Genomic DNA, 17,536 nt, shown 5'->3' with positions numbered 1-17,536 from the left:
CATACATTTCAAGGTTGAAGGGCGCGTGTTTAGCGATATAGTTCATACATATAATTTTCTTTATACTGCGGGAAAATTGTATTTACTTATTCTCTTCCATCGCGTAGATACATGGTATTGTTGATTTTTTTGACATTACTTCTTTTAATTTTGTTGCTCACTAGTTAGCAATATTGTAGTATGTATCAATTATAGTTATTTAACTTATATTTATTAATTTTTTTTTTGTCCAGATTTGCACATTATACCATTTCCTTCGTGAATTAGCATTAACAAACTACACAATGTGGTTATTAATATTTACATCGTCGTATGAACAAATAATATTTACATTTTTCTTCTTTTACTGTCCACGACGACACAAATGGTTCTATTGACACCTCAATTTGTTTTATGGAAGTTATACCGTTCTTGATGGTTTTTGAGAAACTGGATGGAACCAAAGTGGTATTCACTGATTACATATCATTTTCATTTCGTTCTTGTAAATATATTTTTTTTTATAAATTCTGCAAGCGAAAAATCAAATATATTTTTTTTCATCTATCTAAAAGTCACTTTATTATTATTTAATTTAGTTCAACAACTAAGGTTTTCTGATCACACCACATTGTAAAAATAATATTGTTTTTGGATCGCGATGATTTTCTTTAGCTTGGTAAAGTAATACGGAAATCGCGACCGTTTTCTTTAAATTTATTTTCAGATTTCATCACGTTGACTGAAATAAATTGAAACGATTCAACAACGTGGTTATAATTGCATAACCTTTTTTTTTTATCGATCTTGTTTTATATTTCACGCGACTCCGCCTTGCTTCACGACCTTTTGTTTCCAGCTTTGCCTACGTGACTGACTCGCGCATATCTCGACGATCAAACCTTAATATACAAAACTATTTCTAACGGTACTTTTCCAATTCATCAAAAGGGAAAAGAAATAATGATTAGAATGTATATGTACGAATAAGTGCGAATACAGAAGTATGCGTACGAAGAAACTGAATAAGAAAATGTTGGGAACAGTTAAGGGATACCATCCCTCATAACCCAAATGTTTGCTAGAATTAATTTACTGTGGGATTTTTAAAATCTCCTATGCCAAGTATAATTCAGAAGTAATGTTTGCAGAAAATCCCCAACAAACTATTATATTTCATTCATGGCGGTGGGTATTTAAGATTCGACCCGGCCGAAATTACTACTGTATATACATATTTGTGTTTTAAACATTTGATGATATTTCCTCAAGTTTAGCCATAGCTCAGTCTTTCTAAAATCGGTGCAAGATATATTTCATGATCCTCATATACAAGAGCATACGAATTTAAAATATGTATTACAAACAATCTATTTGGTATTTTCGATTTTTTTGTCAACTTTTGGATCCCAACTTAATGATTATTTTTCCTTCCCATAACGTTTTTGTTAATATCATTGCACAATTAAACTGAAATGGAGGGCTGCGTCACTGTTAATGTTTAATATGCTAAACGTCATAAAAATTTGAATTTATCTGAAATTAAAATAAATCAAATAATAAACGATTACATTACCATACTTCAAGTTATTGTTCTTTTTGCACAAGCTAATGAGTTTAATTCCAATTTAAAGCGAATTTAGGTATATGACTCATTTCTTAAACCAGTCCCAAATATAAAATGAGTGAGTGAAGGGAAAATCTATACGTGTCTTCATATGCTCAAAGGCATTTGGGAAATATTTTAGAATATTTGTGAAAAGTTGGTACGTTTCCAAAAATTAAATCTGAAATTGAAACATATAGACTTTTAAATGAAAATTTCAACAAATTAGGCCAGAAATCTAGATATAAAACTAGGCTGTCTCATTCAAATATTTTTTTGTTATGGAAATCTTTAGACCCAATTAAACTTTTTTTATTGTCAGATTTTATGGCATAAGTTATTCAAAATTTTAACTCTACCTCATCAAATCACACACTGCAATCAAAAGAAGTTAAATCTGAAATCGGAATATATACACTTTTAAATGGAAAATTCAATAAATTGAACCTGAAACCTAGATAGAACATTGGGCTGCTTCATTTAACATGGAATCGGGCAGCACTCAGTGATAAGAGAGAAGTTCACCAATGTGCTATCACAATGGACTGAATAGACTAAATGAGCCTGATACATCGGGCTGCCGCCTATCCTAACCTACGCGGCTCCTAAAAATTCCCTTTTTTCCCTACACCCAAAATTTTTTTCCCTACATTTTTCGCTACGGTGAAAATTTGACTAAATTCAAACAAATATGGGAAGAAAATAATAAGAATTTCTTTAAAATTAATAGTCAGGGACTATATCCCTCAATAAAGGGACCAAATGTGCAATAATATTAATACTGACATTCTTAATCGGATTTCAAACTTTGCAACGTCATTGCTCATTTTTAATACTACCAATGCAAAAAATCTTTTAACGATACCGCTGACCTTTTCTAAATAATATCATTACAATAACATTGCTGACGGTGATTTACGCATTCAATTAGTTGATGCCTTGACTACCGTATATTATGGATCTTATAATATTTGAAATGCAAAAGTACTCTTCTTGTTGCAAAATATAGTAAAATCTGAAAATTGGAAAAGTTCCCTACTTTCGTAGAAAAAATGAAAAATCTGTCATTTTCCCCTACAGTTAGGAAAAAAATCCCTACAAAAAATGATTTTCCCCACGCATGGCATCACTGCCCGTCTGTATCAAGTAATATTAGTTTTTAATATTCATGATTTCTGGAGATTAAGACGAAATTATGCCTACGAATAACTTTTAAAATTTTCGCAAATTTGGAAGTATGCAGTATGGCCAATGGAAAAAAAAAACTAATATGTATGGCATAATCTTTTTTGCCTTGAGTTTGCAATGGGTCAAAATGCTGACAAACTTATTTTCTAGCTTTAAGATGCAATGGAAAGAAAAAATGATTTTCGTCAGTCGTAGTGATAAACGATCATCCACATCTAAATGTGATTCATACTAACAACATGAATACATTTATATGTGGCCAGTAGATAATAAATTTTGGAATCACTCAAATTATTACTTATACCCTACACTTCTGCGTTGCAACAATATTCTACGTTTTAACGAAATTGATTGGGCTCTTCCTCATGGTATATGCGGATCAACTCAATCGCCTTCTGATTTAATATATTCCTTAAGTATTCTTTGCCAGATACAATAAATTCCAATCGTTATCAAATTTTATACGAATTTGAATGAATTGAATTTGAAAGAAAAACAAGTAAAGAAAGACTAAAGTTGGGCTGGGCCGACTATATCATACCCTGCATCATTTATAGAAGGAAAGATATATATGAGAGCTATACCTAATCTGAACAAATTTCATCCAAATTTGTTATACCTAATCTGAACAAATTTCATAACTAGGATGCTAATTCTACTTCCTGAGCTATATAGATGGCATGCATCTATTCCCTGTACAAAATATCACATAAATCGGAAAAAACTTTGGCCTCTGTGGTCATATGAGTGCAAATCAAGCGAAAGATGTATATGGGAGTTACATCCAAATCTGAAGCGATTTCAACCATAATTGACATGCATAGCTAGAATGTTAATTCTACTCCCTGGGCTATATCTGAATTTGAACTGATTTTAAACAAATTTGGAATAAATAGCTAGGATGATAATTCTACTTCCTACGCAAAATTTCACGTAAATCGCATTAAAAATTTGGCCTCTGTGTTCATATGAGTATAAATCGGGCGAAAGTTATATGTGGGAGCTTATATCTAAATCTGAACTGATTTCATTTTGCACAAGGGTGTGCAAAATTTGAAGCAAATCAGGGTAAAATTTTGGTTTCTGGAGCCATACAAGTACACGTCGAATGCTATATATGGGAGCTATATCTAAATGTGAACTGATTTTAGTTCTACTCTGATCCAAACACATATTTGTGCCAAATCCGAAGTCGATTGGACTGAAACTGCGACCTAAACTTTGATCACAAAAATGTATTCACAGACAGATGGACATCTAGATTGACTCAGGAGCACGGTTGCACAGTTAGTAGAAGTCTACCAAAAATGGTAGATTTTTTTACTGTTTCGTAAAATTTTCTATAGAAATAACATTTTGACAAAATTTTCTATAGAAATAAAATTGTCCAATAGAAAATAATAAGAGAAAGATCGAATAAAATCAAAATTTCGAAATAAAATTGTGGTCAAATTTTCTATAGAATAAAATTTTGACAATATTTTCTATTGAAATAAAATATTTCTGGTTGATTATCGTTGACCTTTTTATTTATTTTTAAATAAATTTGAATATTTAAAATTTTGAAAAAATTTTCTTAGCAATAAAATTTTGACAGTTTTCTATAGCAATAAAATTATGAAAAATTTTCTATAGAAATAACATTTTGAAAAAATTTTCTGCAGAAATAAAATTTTGCAAAAAATTTTCTGTGGAAATAAAATGTTGACAAAATTTTCTATAGAAATAAAATGTTGATAATTGGTTGATAGTTTTGCTGCAAGTAGAGGATGCTGATGAGGAATGTGGTAATTCCGAAACGTGCGTCCATCCAACCATCTTGCAGTCTATAGGGCTTTGCTCAAATAAATTTGACAAACATTCTTTTCTTCTGTTGGTTAAGCTACACTTGACTTGCTACACAGTTAATGCATGGTTTTAAGCTGAAATCAAAAACAACAATAATGAAATAAAATTTTGAAAAAAAATTTCTAAAGAAATAAAATTTGACAAAATTTCCTAAAGAAATAAAATTTTGACAAAATTTTCAATAGAAATAACATTTTGACAAAATTTTCTATAGAAATAATATTTTGACAAAATTTTCTATAGAAATAAAATTTTTACAAAATTTTCTATAGAAATAAAATTTTGACAAATTTTCCTACAGAAATAAAATCTTGACAAAATTTTCTAAAGAAATAAAATGTTGACAAAATTTCCTACAGAAATAAAATCTTAACAAAATTTTCTAAAGAAATAAAATTTTGACAAAATTTTCTAAACAAATAAAATTTTGACAAAATTTTCTATAGAAATAAAATTTTGACAAAATTTTCTATAGAAATAAAATTTTGACAAAATTTTCTATAGAAATAAAATTTTGACAAAATTTTCTACAGACATTTTTTTGTTTGGTAGATTTTTGTAACATTTTCTCGAAATTTTGTTAGATTATTTTTGGCTCGAGTGGCAACCGTGTCGAACACCCTGCATAGAATTCTGTGTTCGTCCCTTCAACGAACAATTCATCTTCATTATACCCTTCACCACTACTGTGGTACAGGGTATAATAAGTTTGTGCATTTGTATGTAATTTTTTAATTTAACTTAGATTTTATGCATTATCAATACTTCAAATGTAGCTTCAGAATACCTATCTACAATCCACGTAACTATTAAACTTTCTTTACTTTCGGTCCGAGAAGCCGTTGTCTGTAATGAGATTTACGGCAACTCCATCTATTTTTCCAATTTGATGGTGACATTCTCTTAATGTCAACTATCAAATGTGAAGGTTTGTGCCATGTAGAAATATGGATATTATCCTTGAAAAAATGAAAATGAAGTGACCATGCACTTTATCCTACTACTCTGTGGTAATGGAATTACTAATGGCCTTCATGCCTCTTGGGATTCTGTTGTAATGTGACATACACATTATTAGTTGTTGCTCCTTGACCTCTAATGGTAACATGCTTTACTGGTTTAGAACATGCCTTGCAAATGGTTGCGTTGGTCAATGGTTGGTTTGGTGCTTAAAAGTTGTTATAACGATATTTCCAATAATTTAACGAACTTCCATACGTCATGATACTCCTTGAATCTATGAAAAAAGAAAACAATTATCATATTGAAAATATGTTATTATACTCACCAACAGCTTGTCTTTTGGCAATCCCAAGTTCTCAGACTCCATATCCCCCCTAACCAGATTCTGAAAATTCCACTTCATCAAATCCACTTCCATGTTTAAATAAAAACCAAGTAACAAAATTCATTGTTTTTCTTCAAGTAAATGGACGAAATAAATCGCCATTTACCCATTTTATTTTATTTAAACAAATTCTATATATTTCACAAAAGATGTTCACTTGTGTTGTTCCTTCTTTCATTGTTGTTTAACAACAATTTGCGACACATATACACCAAACCATGTTATTTAAGCATAAAGATCACGTTGAGCCTTTTCCCAGGCAGCCATGGGTCCATGTTCTGGCCTGTATTTAACGTTGCAACCATCAGGTTCGAAACGGTTCTCATCACGCAATTCCTCGTAACGCTCACGTTCGTATTTGGTGAAGCCCCATTTCTTGGAGACATAGATCTTTTGGCGACCAGGAAACTTGAACTTGGCACGACGGAGAGCCTCAATAACTTGAGCCTTGTATCTGTCACTGGAACGCACCGACATGATGGGTTGTCCAATGCGTACACGGGCTACAGTACCTTGGGGTTTGCCGAAGGCACCACGCATTCCAGTTTGGAGCCTATCAGCTCCGGCACACGATAACATTTTATTGATGCGAATGACGTGGAAGGGATGCAAACGCATACGGATGTGGAATTGATCCTTACCGCAGAATTTCACCAAGTATTTGTTGCAGCAAATGCGGCCAGCTTCCAAGGCTTCACTGCTAAGTTGTTCATATTCGTCAGAAACTAAATGCACGCACAGAGGGAAATCTTCTACGCCAGCCTTCTTTCTGCCCAAATCGAAGATACGAATTTTGGGATCGGGTACACCACGACAGAAACGTGATTTTGGGTATGGCTTATTTTTGCAGTAACGATAACATCTCGCTGGACGGCGACCCATTTTTCCAACCGAACTTTACTCCGTCAGAAAAAGAAAGAAAGAAATACAACAGGAAATTACTTAACACAGCATAGGAAGTGTTCAGAAATCATGTTCAGTGAGTCACATTTTTCGCTGAGATAACACATTGCTGTGTGCTAACTAAACAAAGCCCAATATGTTGTTGAGCGTACGACGGCCACCTAATTGATGGCGTTAATGTCTATCGTATGCTTGCATATTTGTAAACAAAAAAATGAGTCATTCATAACATGCGTTTATATAGAAATAGCGACATAGATGTTAGGCTTAAATCTACTTTAGCACAATTTTTGGCCAGGGCATACATATTTTTAATTGGAATACAAAATGTTTGTAACATTTTTTGTCGGAAAGGGCCATTTTCGAAATTACGTGCCCCTGTAGCTTTCATTATTGCTTATAATCTCAAAATCTGCGTAAAATATTTTTGGAGTCCAAATAAAGGCTATATTAACTCAAACAAAAAACTTCATACTAGGGCTGGCTTCGGGACGATTTTTATAAATCCTGGGATTCGGGATTTCAAAATATAGAATTCCGGGATCCCGGAATTTTTCGGGATTCTTTAAATATTTTAAGTTATAACAATCTACAGCGCCAAAAAATTGTTGTAAATTAAGCCAATTTAGTTTAATTCAATTTTATTAACAAAAGAACATAAGAGTAAACTAAAACGCCATTTCAAATTGCTATCACATTTAACGAACACTTAATCCAACTGAACAAAATGAAGAAAAGAAAAAAAAATATAATAAAAAAAATTAAAAAACAATTCTTACTCACCAAAAAATTTTAAGGATTTTGATTAGATTAGATATATTTTCATACTCTTGTGTTAATCCTTTGGTACTTCATCGTTTTAAGTAACTTCTTAAAAATATCAAGGCATCTAATTTTTTTTTTTATCAGATAAACGCCATCTTGTCATATTGTCGACGGACATTTTATCATTGTTTTTTTATTTTATGTGGCAAGAATTCCATTTCACATTAACTCATTGTTCAAAGGAGGGCCTTATCCTTTATTACGATTTTTGATGAAATTGTGCTTTTTATAGTATACCACGTGTATAATAAATTCTTACTTAAGGTGTACCATAAATTTTTATTAACTTAATTTGTCGGGTATGAAATCTAAGGGCAGTTTGCACTGAATAGAGACTCCAATTTATTAATAAATAATGCTAAAAAGTCACAAATTTTCCGATCCCGAAAAATCTTGGCATTCAATATAAAAATCTGGGGATTCGGGATTAATCCTGTCCCGAAAATCCCGGGACTTCCGGACGGGATTTATCCTGGGTAATAGCCCTTCACCCACAGAGGTCCCAGGCCCTTCAAAATCTTCACATCATCCCATATAAGCAATATGGTACGCATATTAAAGCTTATTGCGAATTCAATAATAAGACGGACTTTAGAAAGCCAATTGGGGAAAATATCAAAAAAAAAATTGCCTGCGGCGTTTTTATTAATAGTTGCTTACATTGCGAATTCGATGAAAAAAATCGGACTGTTTCATTAGGATAAACCAAAATTGCGGTAAAGATAAGGAAGGATAGCAAATAATATCCATGAAAATGTTTAATTTACAACTGTAAAACATGACCTTAAAGTAAAAACTCGAAAACTCCTTTTTGGCATTTAAGGACTCGCATTTGTATAGAAAGGTGATTTTCAAATTCGAAAAAGTGAGATTTCTAACATAGCGTTAACGTATATACATTATTTGAAATCTTTTTATTTGAAAATATATCGTTGGTCGCTTAACGACTTTAATGTGTTTCCACCTTTTATTCATCAGCGTACTATTTTGTTGTACGTCGCCATCTGCGTTGGTCATGACTAAATACAACCATGGTGTATTACTTATTGAACACATCCAGGGGAAGTGTTCAGAATTATTCTTATTAGTCAAAACAGTTAAGTGATGTCAACATAAAACACACTCATAAAATTGACAAGTAGAACACGCCTTCAAATGTAAGGTATTGAAAGCTCTTTGAATTCAAACCTTTTATGTTTCTGTGGGAAACAAAATATTAGACGTGTTTTGTCTTTCTATATTTTATATTTAAAATATAACAGATGATAGATTTAAGTTTCTATTCTATCTACAGCCACAGAAATAAATCTGCACTCTATAGTTTGGGGAAGGAAAAAAGACATTAAATTATCATTTTCAGAATTTTAAATAAATCGTTTAAAAAACGTACCATACACACAAAAAAATAATGTTTGGATTCAATCCCGAAATTAATTGATCAAATTAATTTTTAATTGAAATGTCTTCAATCGCAGAAATGATAGCATCAATCACCGAAGTCAATTAAAAAATTAATTGAACCAATCAAAAAATTAATTGATAATCAATTTTTGTGATTGAATTTTGTTTTAATTAAAATTTGTTGAATCAATTAAATTTTTAATTTAGTATTTTTTAAAATTGAATTATTTTTTTTTTAATATAATTTAATTTTTGTTATTTTATTTTTAAGGCAGAATGATGTTAATAAATTTTCATATTTTTAATAAAAATAATTTAAAGCTATAAATCTAATTTTTGTAGCATATTTTCTTAAAAGAAATTTCTAATGCTCATATGTGTGCTTAAAAGAAACTTTTTTCATACTCTATAAAAAGAACATTTTCTTAAATCCGTTGTATTCCGCATTACTGAAAGGCTAACATAGCCTAATTCATACACAAAAATGATATATTATCAGTGAATAATTTCCACTTAATATCCACAAATTTCATATTTATAAACCTCTTTATATATTTTTACTTTTAATTGTTATTTTTAATCATATATTTTATTCAAGCTGACCTTAAGACCAGGGTCAGCCGACAATGTCCTTACTATTTCTACCTTCATTAGTATATCTGTTACGTGAGTGTTCTCTGAAGCACACAAAATATTGTAATTCTTCCATATCTATGTATATATGAGTATATCTTATTTCATTTTGTCATTTATAATGATTATTATTAACCTTGTTCTATTGTTTGTTTCTCCCTTCGTTTGTTTTTTTGCAGTTTGTTAAATTTGCCAACATTAATGAGGACACTCCTTCCTATCATCGTCGTTACGATTTCTTCATTTCGAAATTCTCATCTATGTGTCATGGGAACAATGAGAACATTGAGCTGCGTGACAGTATTCGTTTGGCTGGTATTAAAGGTGTTCAAGGTGTGATACGTAAAACTGTTTCCGATGACTTGGTTGAGAATATCTGGGAAAAACAGCATATGGAAAAAATTGTACCATCGTTACTTTTTAATATGCAGGTGAGAATAACTTAATTGTTGCACATTTAAATAATTCATATCACATTTAAAATGGAAAATTATATCATTTTTATAAATATAAATAATTAAAAGAAATTTATTTGCACTCTACTCAAAATATATTGAAAACATTTTTTTACTTTTGTCACAGTGGAGGATAAAAGATTACATAAACTTAAGATTTAAAGTGGGTAGAATTTTACCAAAAATGGTATATTTTTTATTGTTTGTTTATTGTTTGGTAGATTTTTTATATAGAAATAACATTTTGACAAAATATTCTATAGAAATAAATTTTTGACAAAATTTTCTATAAAAAATAAAACTTTGACAAAATTTTCTATAGAAATAAAATTTTGACGAAATTTTCTATAGAAATAATATGTTGACAAAATTTTCTATAGAAATAAAATTTTGACAAAATTTTCTAAAGAAATAAAATTTTGACAACATTTTCTATAGAAATATAATTTTGACAAAATTTTCTATAGAAATAAAACTTTGACAAATTTTCATAGAAATAATATGTTGATAAAATTTTCTATAGAAATAAAATTTGGACAAAATTTTCTATAGAAATAAAATTTTGACAAAAATTCCTGTAGAAATAATATGTTGACAAAATTTTCTATAAAAATAAAATTTTGACAAAATTTTCTATAGAAATATAATTTTGACAAAATTTTCTATAGAAATAAAATGTTGACAAATTTTTTTTATAGAAATAAATTTTTGACAAAATTTTCTACAGAAATAAAATTTTGACAAAATTTTCTACAGAAATAAAATTTTGACAAAATTTTCTATGGAAATAATATGTTGGCAAAATTTTCTATAGAAATAAAATTTTGACAAAATTTTCAATAGAAAAAAATTTTGACAAAATTTTCTATAAATAAAATTTCGACAAAATTTTCTGTTGAAATAATATGTTGACAAAATTTTCTATAAAAATAAAATTTTGACAAAATTTTCTATAAAAATAAAATTTTGACAAAATTTTCTATAAAAATAAAATTTTGACAAAATTTTCTATAAAAATAAAATTTTGACAAAATTTTCTATAGAAATAAATTTTTGACAAAATTTTCTACAGAAATAAAATTTTCTATAGAAATAAAATTTTGACAAATTTTTCTATAGAAATAAAATTTTGACAAAATTTCCTGTAGAAATAATATGTTGACAAAATTTTCTATAAAATTTTAACAAAATTTTCTATACAAATAAAATTTTGACAAAATTTTCTATAGAAATAGAAAAAAATTTTGACAAAATTTTCTATAGAAATAAAATTTTGACAAAATATCCTGTAGAAATAATATGTTGACAAAATTGTATTTCTTTAGAAAATTTTGTCAAAATTTTATTTTTATAGAAAATTTTGTCAACATATTATTTCTACAGGAAATTTTGTAAACATTTATTTCGATAGAAAATTTTGTCAAAATTTTATTTTTATAAAAAGTTTTGTCAACATTTTATTTTCTATAGAAAATTTTGTCAAAATTTTATTTCTATAGAAAATTTTGTCAATATATTATTTCTATAAAAATTTTGTCATATTGTTTTTTCTATAGAAAATTTTGTCAAATTGTTTTTTTTTTTTTTTATAGAAATAAATTTTTGACAAAACTTCCTGCAGAAATAATATGTTGACAAAATTTTCTATAAAAATAAAATTTTGACAAAATTTTCTATAGAAATAAAATTTTGACAAAATTTTCTATAGAAATAAAATTTTGACAAATTTTTTTATAGAAATAAAATTTTGACAAAATTTTCTATAGAAATAATATGTTGGCAAAATATTCTATAGAAATAAAATTTTGACAAAATTTTCAATAGAAAAAATTTTGACAAAATTTTCTATAGAAGTAAAATTTTGACAAAATTTCCTGTAGAAATAATATGTTGACAAAATTTTCTATAAAAATAAAATTTTGACAAAATTTTCTATAGAAATAAAATTTTGACAAAATTTTCTATAGAAATAAATTTTTGACAAAATTTTCTACAGAAATAAAATTTTCTATAGAAATAAAATTTTGACAAATTTTTCTATAGAAATAAAATTTTGACAAAATTTCCTGTAGAAATAATATGTTGACAAAATTTTCTATAAAATTTTGTCAAAATTTTCTATACAAATAAAATTTTGACAAAATTTTCTATAGAAATAATATGTTGACAAAATTTTCTTTAGAAATAAAATTTTGACAAAATTTTCAGTAGAAAAAAATTTTGACAAAAATTTCTATAGAAATAAAATTTTGACAAAATTTTCTATAGAAATAAAATGTTGACAAAATTTTGCTATAGGAATAAAATTTTGACAAAATTTTCTATAGAAATAAAATTTTGACAAAATTTTCTATAGAAATAAAATTTTGTCAAAATTTTCTTTAGAAATAAAATTTTGACAAAATTTTCTATAGAAATAAAATTTTGACAAAGTTTTCTATAGAAATAAAATTTTGACAAAATTTTCTATAGAAATAAAATTTTGACTAAATTTTCTATAGAAATAAAATTTTGACAAAATTTTCTATAGAAAAGAAATTTTGACATCATTTTTTGGTACAATTTTCTCCAAATTATAGTAGATTATTTTTGAGACAGTGACAACCGTGAGTCGAAGACGATATTCGGCAAAAATGCAAAATTCGGACAAAGACGAAACCGAAACCAAATCTTTTAAAATGTATAATTAATGTGCTTTTCCCTATCTCACACGAAAGCTATTTCTTGTTTGGAATACAATAAATAAATTGATGTTGGTTCTTCAATTTCAAAAGGCAAGTCACTTCGAGTAGAAGTCAAGAGTGTACAACGTTTTTTTAAAATTTAAAATTTAATTTTTGATAATTAATGTATTCTATACAAAGGAGCCGAACTTTCAAAACTAGAAAAATACCCAAGATCATTCAAATTAGAGTGAGTGCTTAACGGTTGAGTTACATACCATGCGTTAATGCGTCCGTTGATTGAATAGTTGAATTTTCTCTTTGAAAGCAACTGTTTTGTTAGAGTGCTTCAAACTGAAAAATGTCAACCCTTCCATCATCGCATGGATTAACGCATGATATGTAACTCAACCTTAAATTTCGAATGGGGTTTCGTACGATTTACACATACTACAAAAAAACCTATTTAGACGTTTTCATAAATAATTAAATCGAAAGCAATAGATGTCAGAAACCTAATATGGTATTTGGTCTATTGATAAAACCGTGCAAAACAAAGGATTTTTATATAGGACCTCAAAATAATTTTTGTGAAATGAAAATTAAGTCGATTTCTAGAGGAGTATTTTTGGATGTCCATCAAAATGTTATTTTAAGTAAGGCCTTTGTAAGGCTTAGTTACATATGAAATGAATAAATTAAAAAAGTAATGACTTAGGAAAAAATTTTATTTTTTTTTTGCTGGAAGCTTTGTTAAAAAATACGTCTTCATAGTTTATGAAATCTTTGAATCCCCATGTTATATTTAAAAAAAATAAGAATAATAATTACTTACAAATTAATATTTATTAAAATGTTTTTTTTTTTTCTGTATTGTTGTTTGTTTCGTTTTCCTTTTGCCAAAATTTGTTTGTTTGTTTAATATCACAATGTTCCAAACATTAAACTCACCACACAAAATGCTCACATTCAATTTAATTTAATTTTGTTTTTGCTAATAATCACAATGACAAAATAAAAACTAAATTAAAATCAAAATAATTTTCTTGCTTTCACACATTATTCCACAATTGAAACACACAACCAAACACCACACACTACTCTCTCGTTCTAATGTGAATTCGAAAAAAGTTTGGCGTTAACGTTATGTTTGTGAAGAAAAACATGCTGGTGGTAATAACAAAATTTATACAAATATTTATTTATTGATTGTGCCATAACAATATATGTATATGTATGTCTAGAATTGTTTGTTTTATAGATTTACGTATATATGTAAAAGTAAAATTTGCAATAGTTTTTTATTTGTATTTTTAGGAATTGTATGTCTTTAGTTTTAAAATGTGTTTAATTCCTTTAGTAATTATGTCTTTTTGTTATGAAATTAATCCATATCTAGTCTGGAGATTTGACACCGGTTGAAGACGCTACAGTGAGTACTCCACCAGTTTTGGCCGAGGAAGTATTGCGTGAATTGGTTGGACGAGCTTCATTTGGCCATATTCGAAGTGTATTGAAGCCGCTTTTGACGTAAGTATAATTTATTTTAAAAAAATATTTAATCTTTTTAATTTTAAATTTAAATTAAGAGCATAAATAATCTACCAACATTTGGAGAAAATTCTACCAAAAAACTAACTACAATTTGTCAAAATTTTATTTCTATAGAAAATTTTGTCAAAATTATATTTCTATCGAAAATTTTGTCAAAATTTTATATCTATAGAAAATTTTGTCGAAATTTTATTTCTATAGAAAATTTTGTCAAAATTTTATTTCTATAGAAAATTTTGTCAACATTTTATTTCTATAGAAAATTTTCTCAAAAATTTTATTTCTATAGAAAATTTTCTCAAAATTTTATATCTATAGAAAATGTTGTCAAAATTTTATTTCTTTAGAAAATTTTCTCAAAATTTTATTTCTTTAGAAAATTTTCTCAAAATTTTATTTCTATAGAAAATTTTGTCAAAATTATATTTCTATCGAAAATTTTGTCAAAATTTTATATCTATAGAAAATTTTGTCGAAATTTTATTTCTATACAAAATTTTGTCAAAATTTTATTTCTATAGAAAATTTTGTCAACATTTTATTTCTATAGAAAATTTTCTCAAAAATTTTATTTCTATAGAAAATTTTCTCAAAATTTTATATCTATAGAAAATGTTGTCAAAATTTTATTTCTTTAGAAAATTTTCTCAAAATTTTATTTCTTTAGAAAATTTTCTCAAAATTTTATTTCTATAGAAAATTTTGTCAAAATTTTATACTATAGAAAATTTTGTAAAAATTTTATTTCTATAGAAAATTTTGTAAAAATTTTATTTTTATAGAAAATTTTGTAAAAATTTTATTTCTATAGAAAATTTTGTCAACATTTTATTTCTATAGAAAATTTTGTAAAAATTTTATTTCTATAGAAAATTTTGTAAAAATTTTATTTCTATAGAAAATTTTGTCAACATTTTATTTCTATAGAAAATTTTGTCAACATTTTATTTCTATAGAAAATTTTGTTAAAATTTTATTTCTATAGAAAATTTTGTCAAAATTTTATTTCTATAGAAAATTTTGTCGAAATTTTATTTCTATAGAAAATTTTGTCGAAATTTTATTTCTGTAGAAAATTTTATCGCAATTTTATTTCTATAGAAAATTTTGTCGACATTTTATTTCTATAGAAAATATTGTCAAAATTTTATTTCTATAGAAACTTTTGTCAAAATTTTATTTCTATAGAAAATTTTGTCATAGTTTTATTTCTATAGAAAAATTTGTCAAAATTTTATTTCTATAGAAAATTTTGTCAAAATTTTATTTCTATAGAAAATTTTGTCAAAATTTTATTTCTATAGAAAATTTTGTCAAAATTTTATTTCTATAGAAACTTTTGTCAAAATTTTATTTCTATAGAAAATTTTGTCATAGTTTTATTTCTATAGAAAAATTTGTCAAAATTTTATTTCTATAGAAAATTTTGTCAAAATTTTATTTCTATAGAAAATTTTGTCACAATAGCATAAATAATCTACCAACATTTGGAGAAAATTCTACCAAAAAACTAACTCCAATTTGTGAAAATTTCATTTCTTTATACCTCATTCACATTACACTTCCAAAATCCACTTTTACTAGTTTTCAACTGTCATTTGTCTTATAAAAAGAGGATTTCAAATCCACTTTTATTCGATTTCGAGCCTAATGTGAATGAGCTATTAGAAAATTTTGTCAAAATTTTATTTTTGTAGAATATTTTGTCAAAATTTTATTTCTTAAAGAATTTTGTCGAAATTTTATTTCTATAGAAAATTTTGTAAAAATTTTATTTCTATAGAAAATTTTGTCAAAATTTTATATCTATAGAAAATTTTGTCAAAATTTTATATCTGTAGAAAATTTTGTCATAATTTTAGTTCTATAAAAAATTTCGTCAAAATTTTATTTCTTTAGAAAATTTTCTCAAAATTTTATTTCTATAGAAAATTTTATCGTAATTTTATTTCTATAGAAAATTTTGTCAAAATTTTATGTCTATAGAAAATTTGGTCGAAATTTTATTTCTATAGAAAATTTTGTCAAAATTTTATTTCTATAGAAAATTTTGTCAAAATTTTATATCTATAGAAAATTTTGTCATAATTTTATTTCTATAAATAATTTTGTCAACATTTTATTTCTATAGAAAATTTTGTAAAAATTTTATTTCTATAGAAAATTTTGTAAAAATTTTATTTCTATAGAAAATTTTGTCAACATTTTATTTCTATAGAAAATTTTGTTAACATTTTATTTCTATAGAAAATTTTGTTAAAATTTTATTTCTATAGAAATTTTTGTCAACATTTTATTTCTATAGAAAATTTTGTCGAAATTTTATTTCTATAGAAAATTTTGTCAACATTTTATTTCTATAGAAAATTTACTCAAAAATGTTATTTCTATAGAAAATTTTCTCAAAATTTTTCTTTTTATAGAAAATTTTGTCAAAATTTTATATCTATAGAAAATTTTGTCAAAATTTTATTTCCTTAGAAAATTTTGTCAAAATTTTATTTCTATAGAAAATTTTGTCAAAATTTTATTTCTATAAAAAATTTTGTCAAAATTTTATTTCTATAGAAAATTTTGTCAAAATTTTGTATCTATAGAAAATTTTGTCAAAATTTTATTTCTATAGAAAATTTTGTAAAAATTTTTTTTCTATAGAAAATTTTGTAAAAATTGTATTTCTGTAGAAAATTTTGTCAACATTTTATTTCTGTAGAAAATTTTGTCAAAATGTTTTCTCTATAGAAAATTTTGTAAAAATTTTATTTCTATAGAAAATTTTGTCAAAATTTTATTTCTATAGAAAATTTTGTAAAAGTTTTATTTCTACAGAAAAAAGCATCAAGAATTCTACCAATCTAACAAACAGTAAAACAACTACCAAACAGTAAAACACCTACTATTTTTTGGTAGAATTCTACCAACTGTGGTCCTAAAGCGGAGACGAGTTCAATTCGTGATCACACCTAGAAAATGAAAAATTCCATCCAAATCTTAAAAAATCTAAATTTTTATATGATCTCACACTTAGAAAATCCAAAATTCTATCCAAATCGTGAAAAAATCGAAAATTTTATATGAAACATTTCTTTTGCTCTTGTCTCCTAAACTATGTGTCCTAGAACAATAAGAGGCT

The 17,536-nt window shown here is 26.2% G+C and overlaps 2 protein-coding genes across 6 annotated transcripts in view; one reads left to right on the top strand and one right to left on the bottom strand.

Annotated features, from left to right (window-relative positions):
- The window catches only part of stmA (Protein EFR3 homolog stmA), a 55,168-nt gene that overhangs the window by 31,258 nt on the left and 6,374 nt on the right, over positions 1–17,536 (top strand). For 3 of the 5 annotated variants that reach the window (XM_075309988.1, XM_075309991.1, XM_075309987.1), the window contains 3 exons: positions 9,911–10,162; positions 13,981–14,022; positions 14,249–14,379. In XM_075309988.1, the coding sequence (XP_075166103.1) occupies positions 9,911–10,162; positions 13,981–14,022; positions 14,249–14,379 (425 nt within the window). The remainder of the gene's footprint in view (positions 1–9,910; positions 10,163–13,980; positions 14,023–14,248; positions 14,380–17,536) is intronic. The other 2 variants (XM_075309990.1, XM_075309989.1) reach the window with 1 other exon arrangement.
- Positions 6,029–6,901, bottom strand: LOC142238374 (large ribosomal subunit protein uL16). Its single transcript, XM_075309993.1, has one exon. It carries the CDS (start codon positions 6,849–6,851, stop codon positions 6,195–6,197), a length of 657 nt encoding a protein of 218 aa, XP_075166108.1. The 5' UTR covers positions 6,852–6,901; the 3' UTR covers positions 6,029–6,194.

Source organism: Haematobia irritans, chromosome 5, assembly GCF_050003625.1.
Source record: "Haematobia irritans isolate KBUSLIRL chromosome 5, ASM5000362v1, whole genome shotgun sequence".
Lineage (NCBI taxonomy): Eukaryota > Metazoa > Arthropoda > Insecta > Diptera > Muscidae > Haematobia > Haematobia irritans.
Note: the sequence above shows the minus strand (reverse complement) of the source record. Positions and strands in the feature narration are given on the sequence as shown.

Bases quoted from the DNA above. Each gene is read 5' to 3' on its own strand.
- LOC142238374 (XM_075309993.1), bottom strand. From the start codon at position 6,851: ATGGGTCGCCGTCCAGCGAGATGTTATCGTTACTGCAAAAATAAGCCA.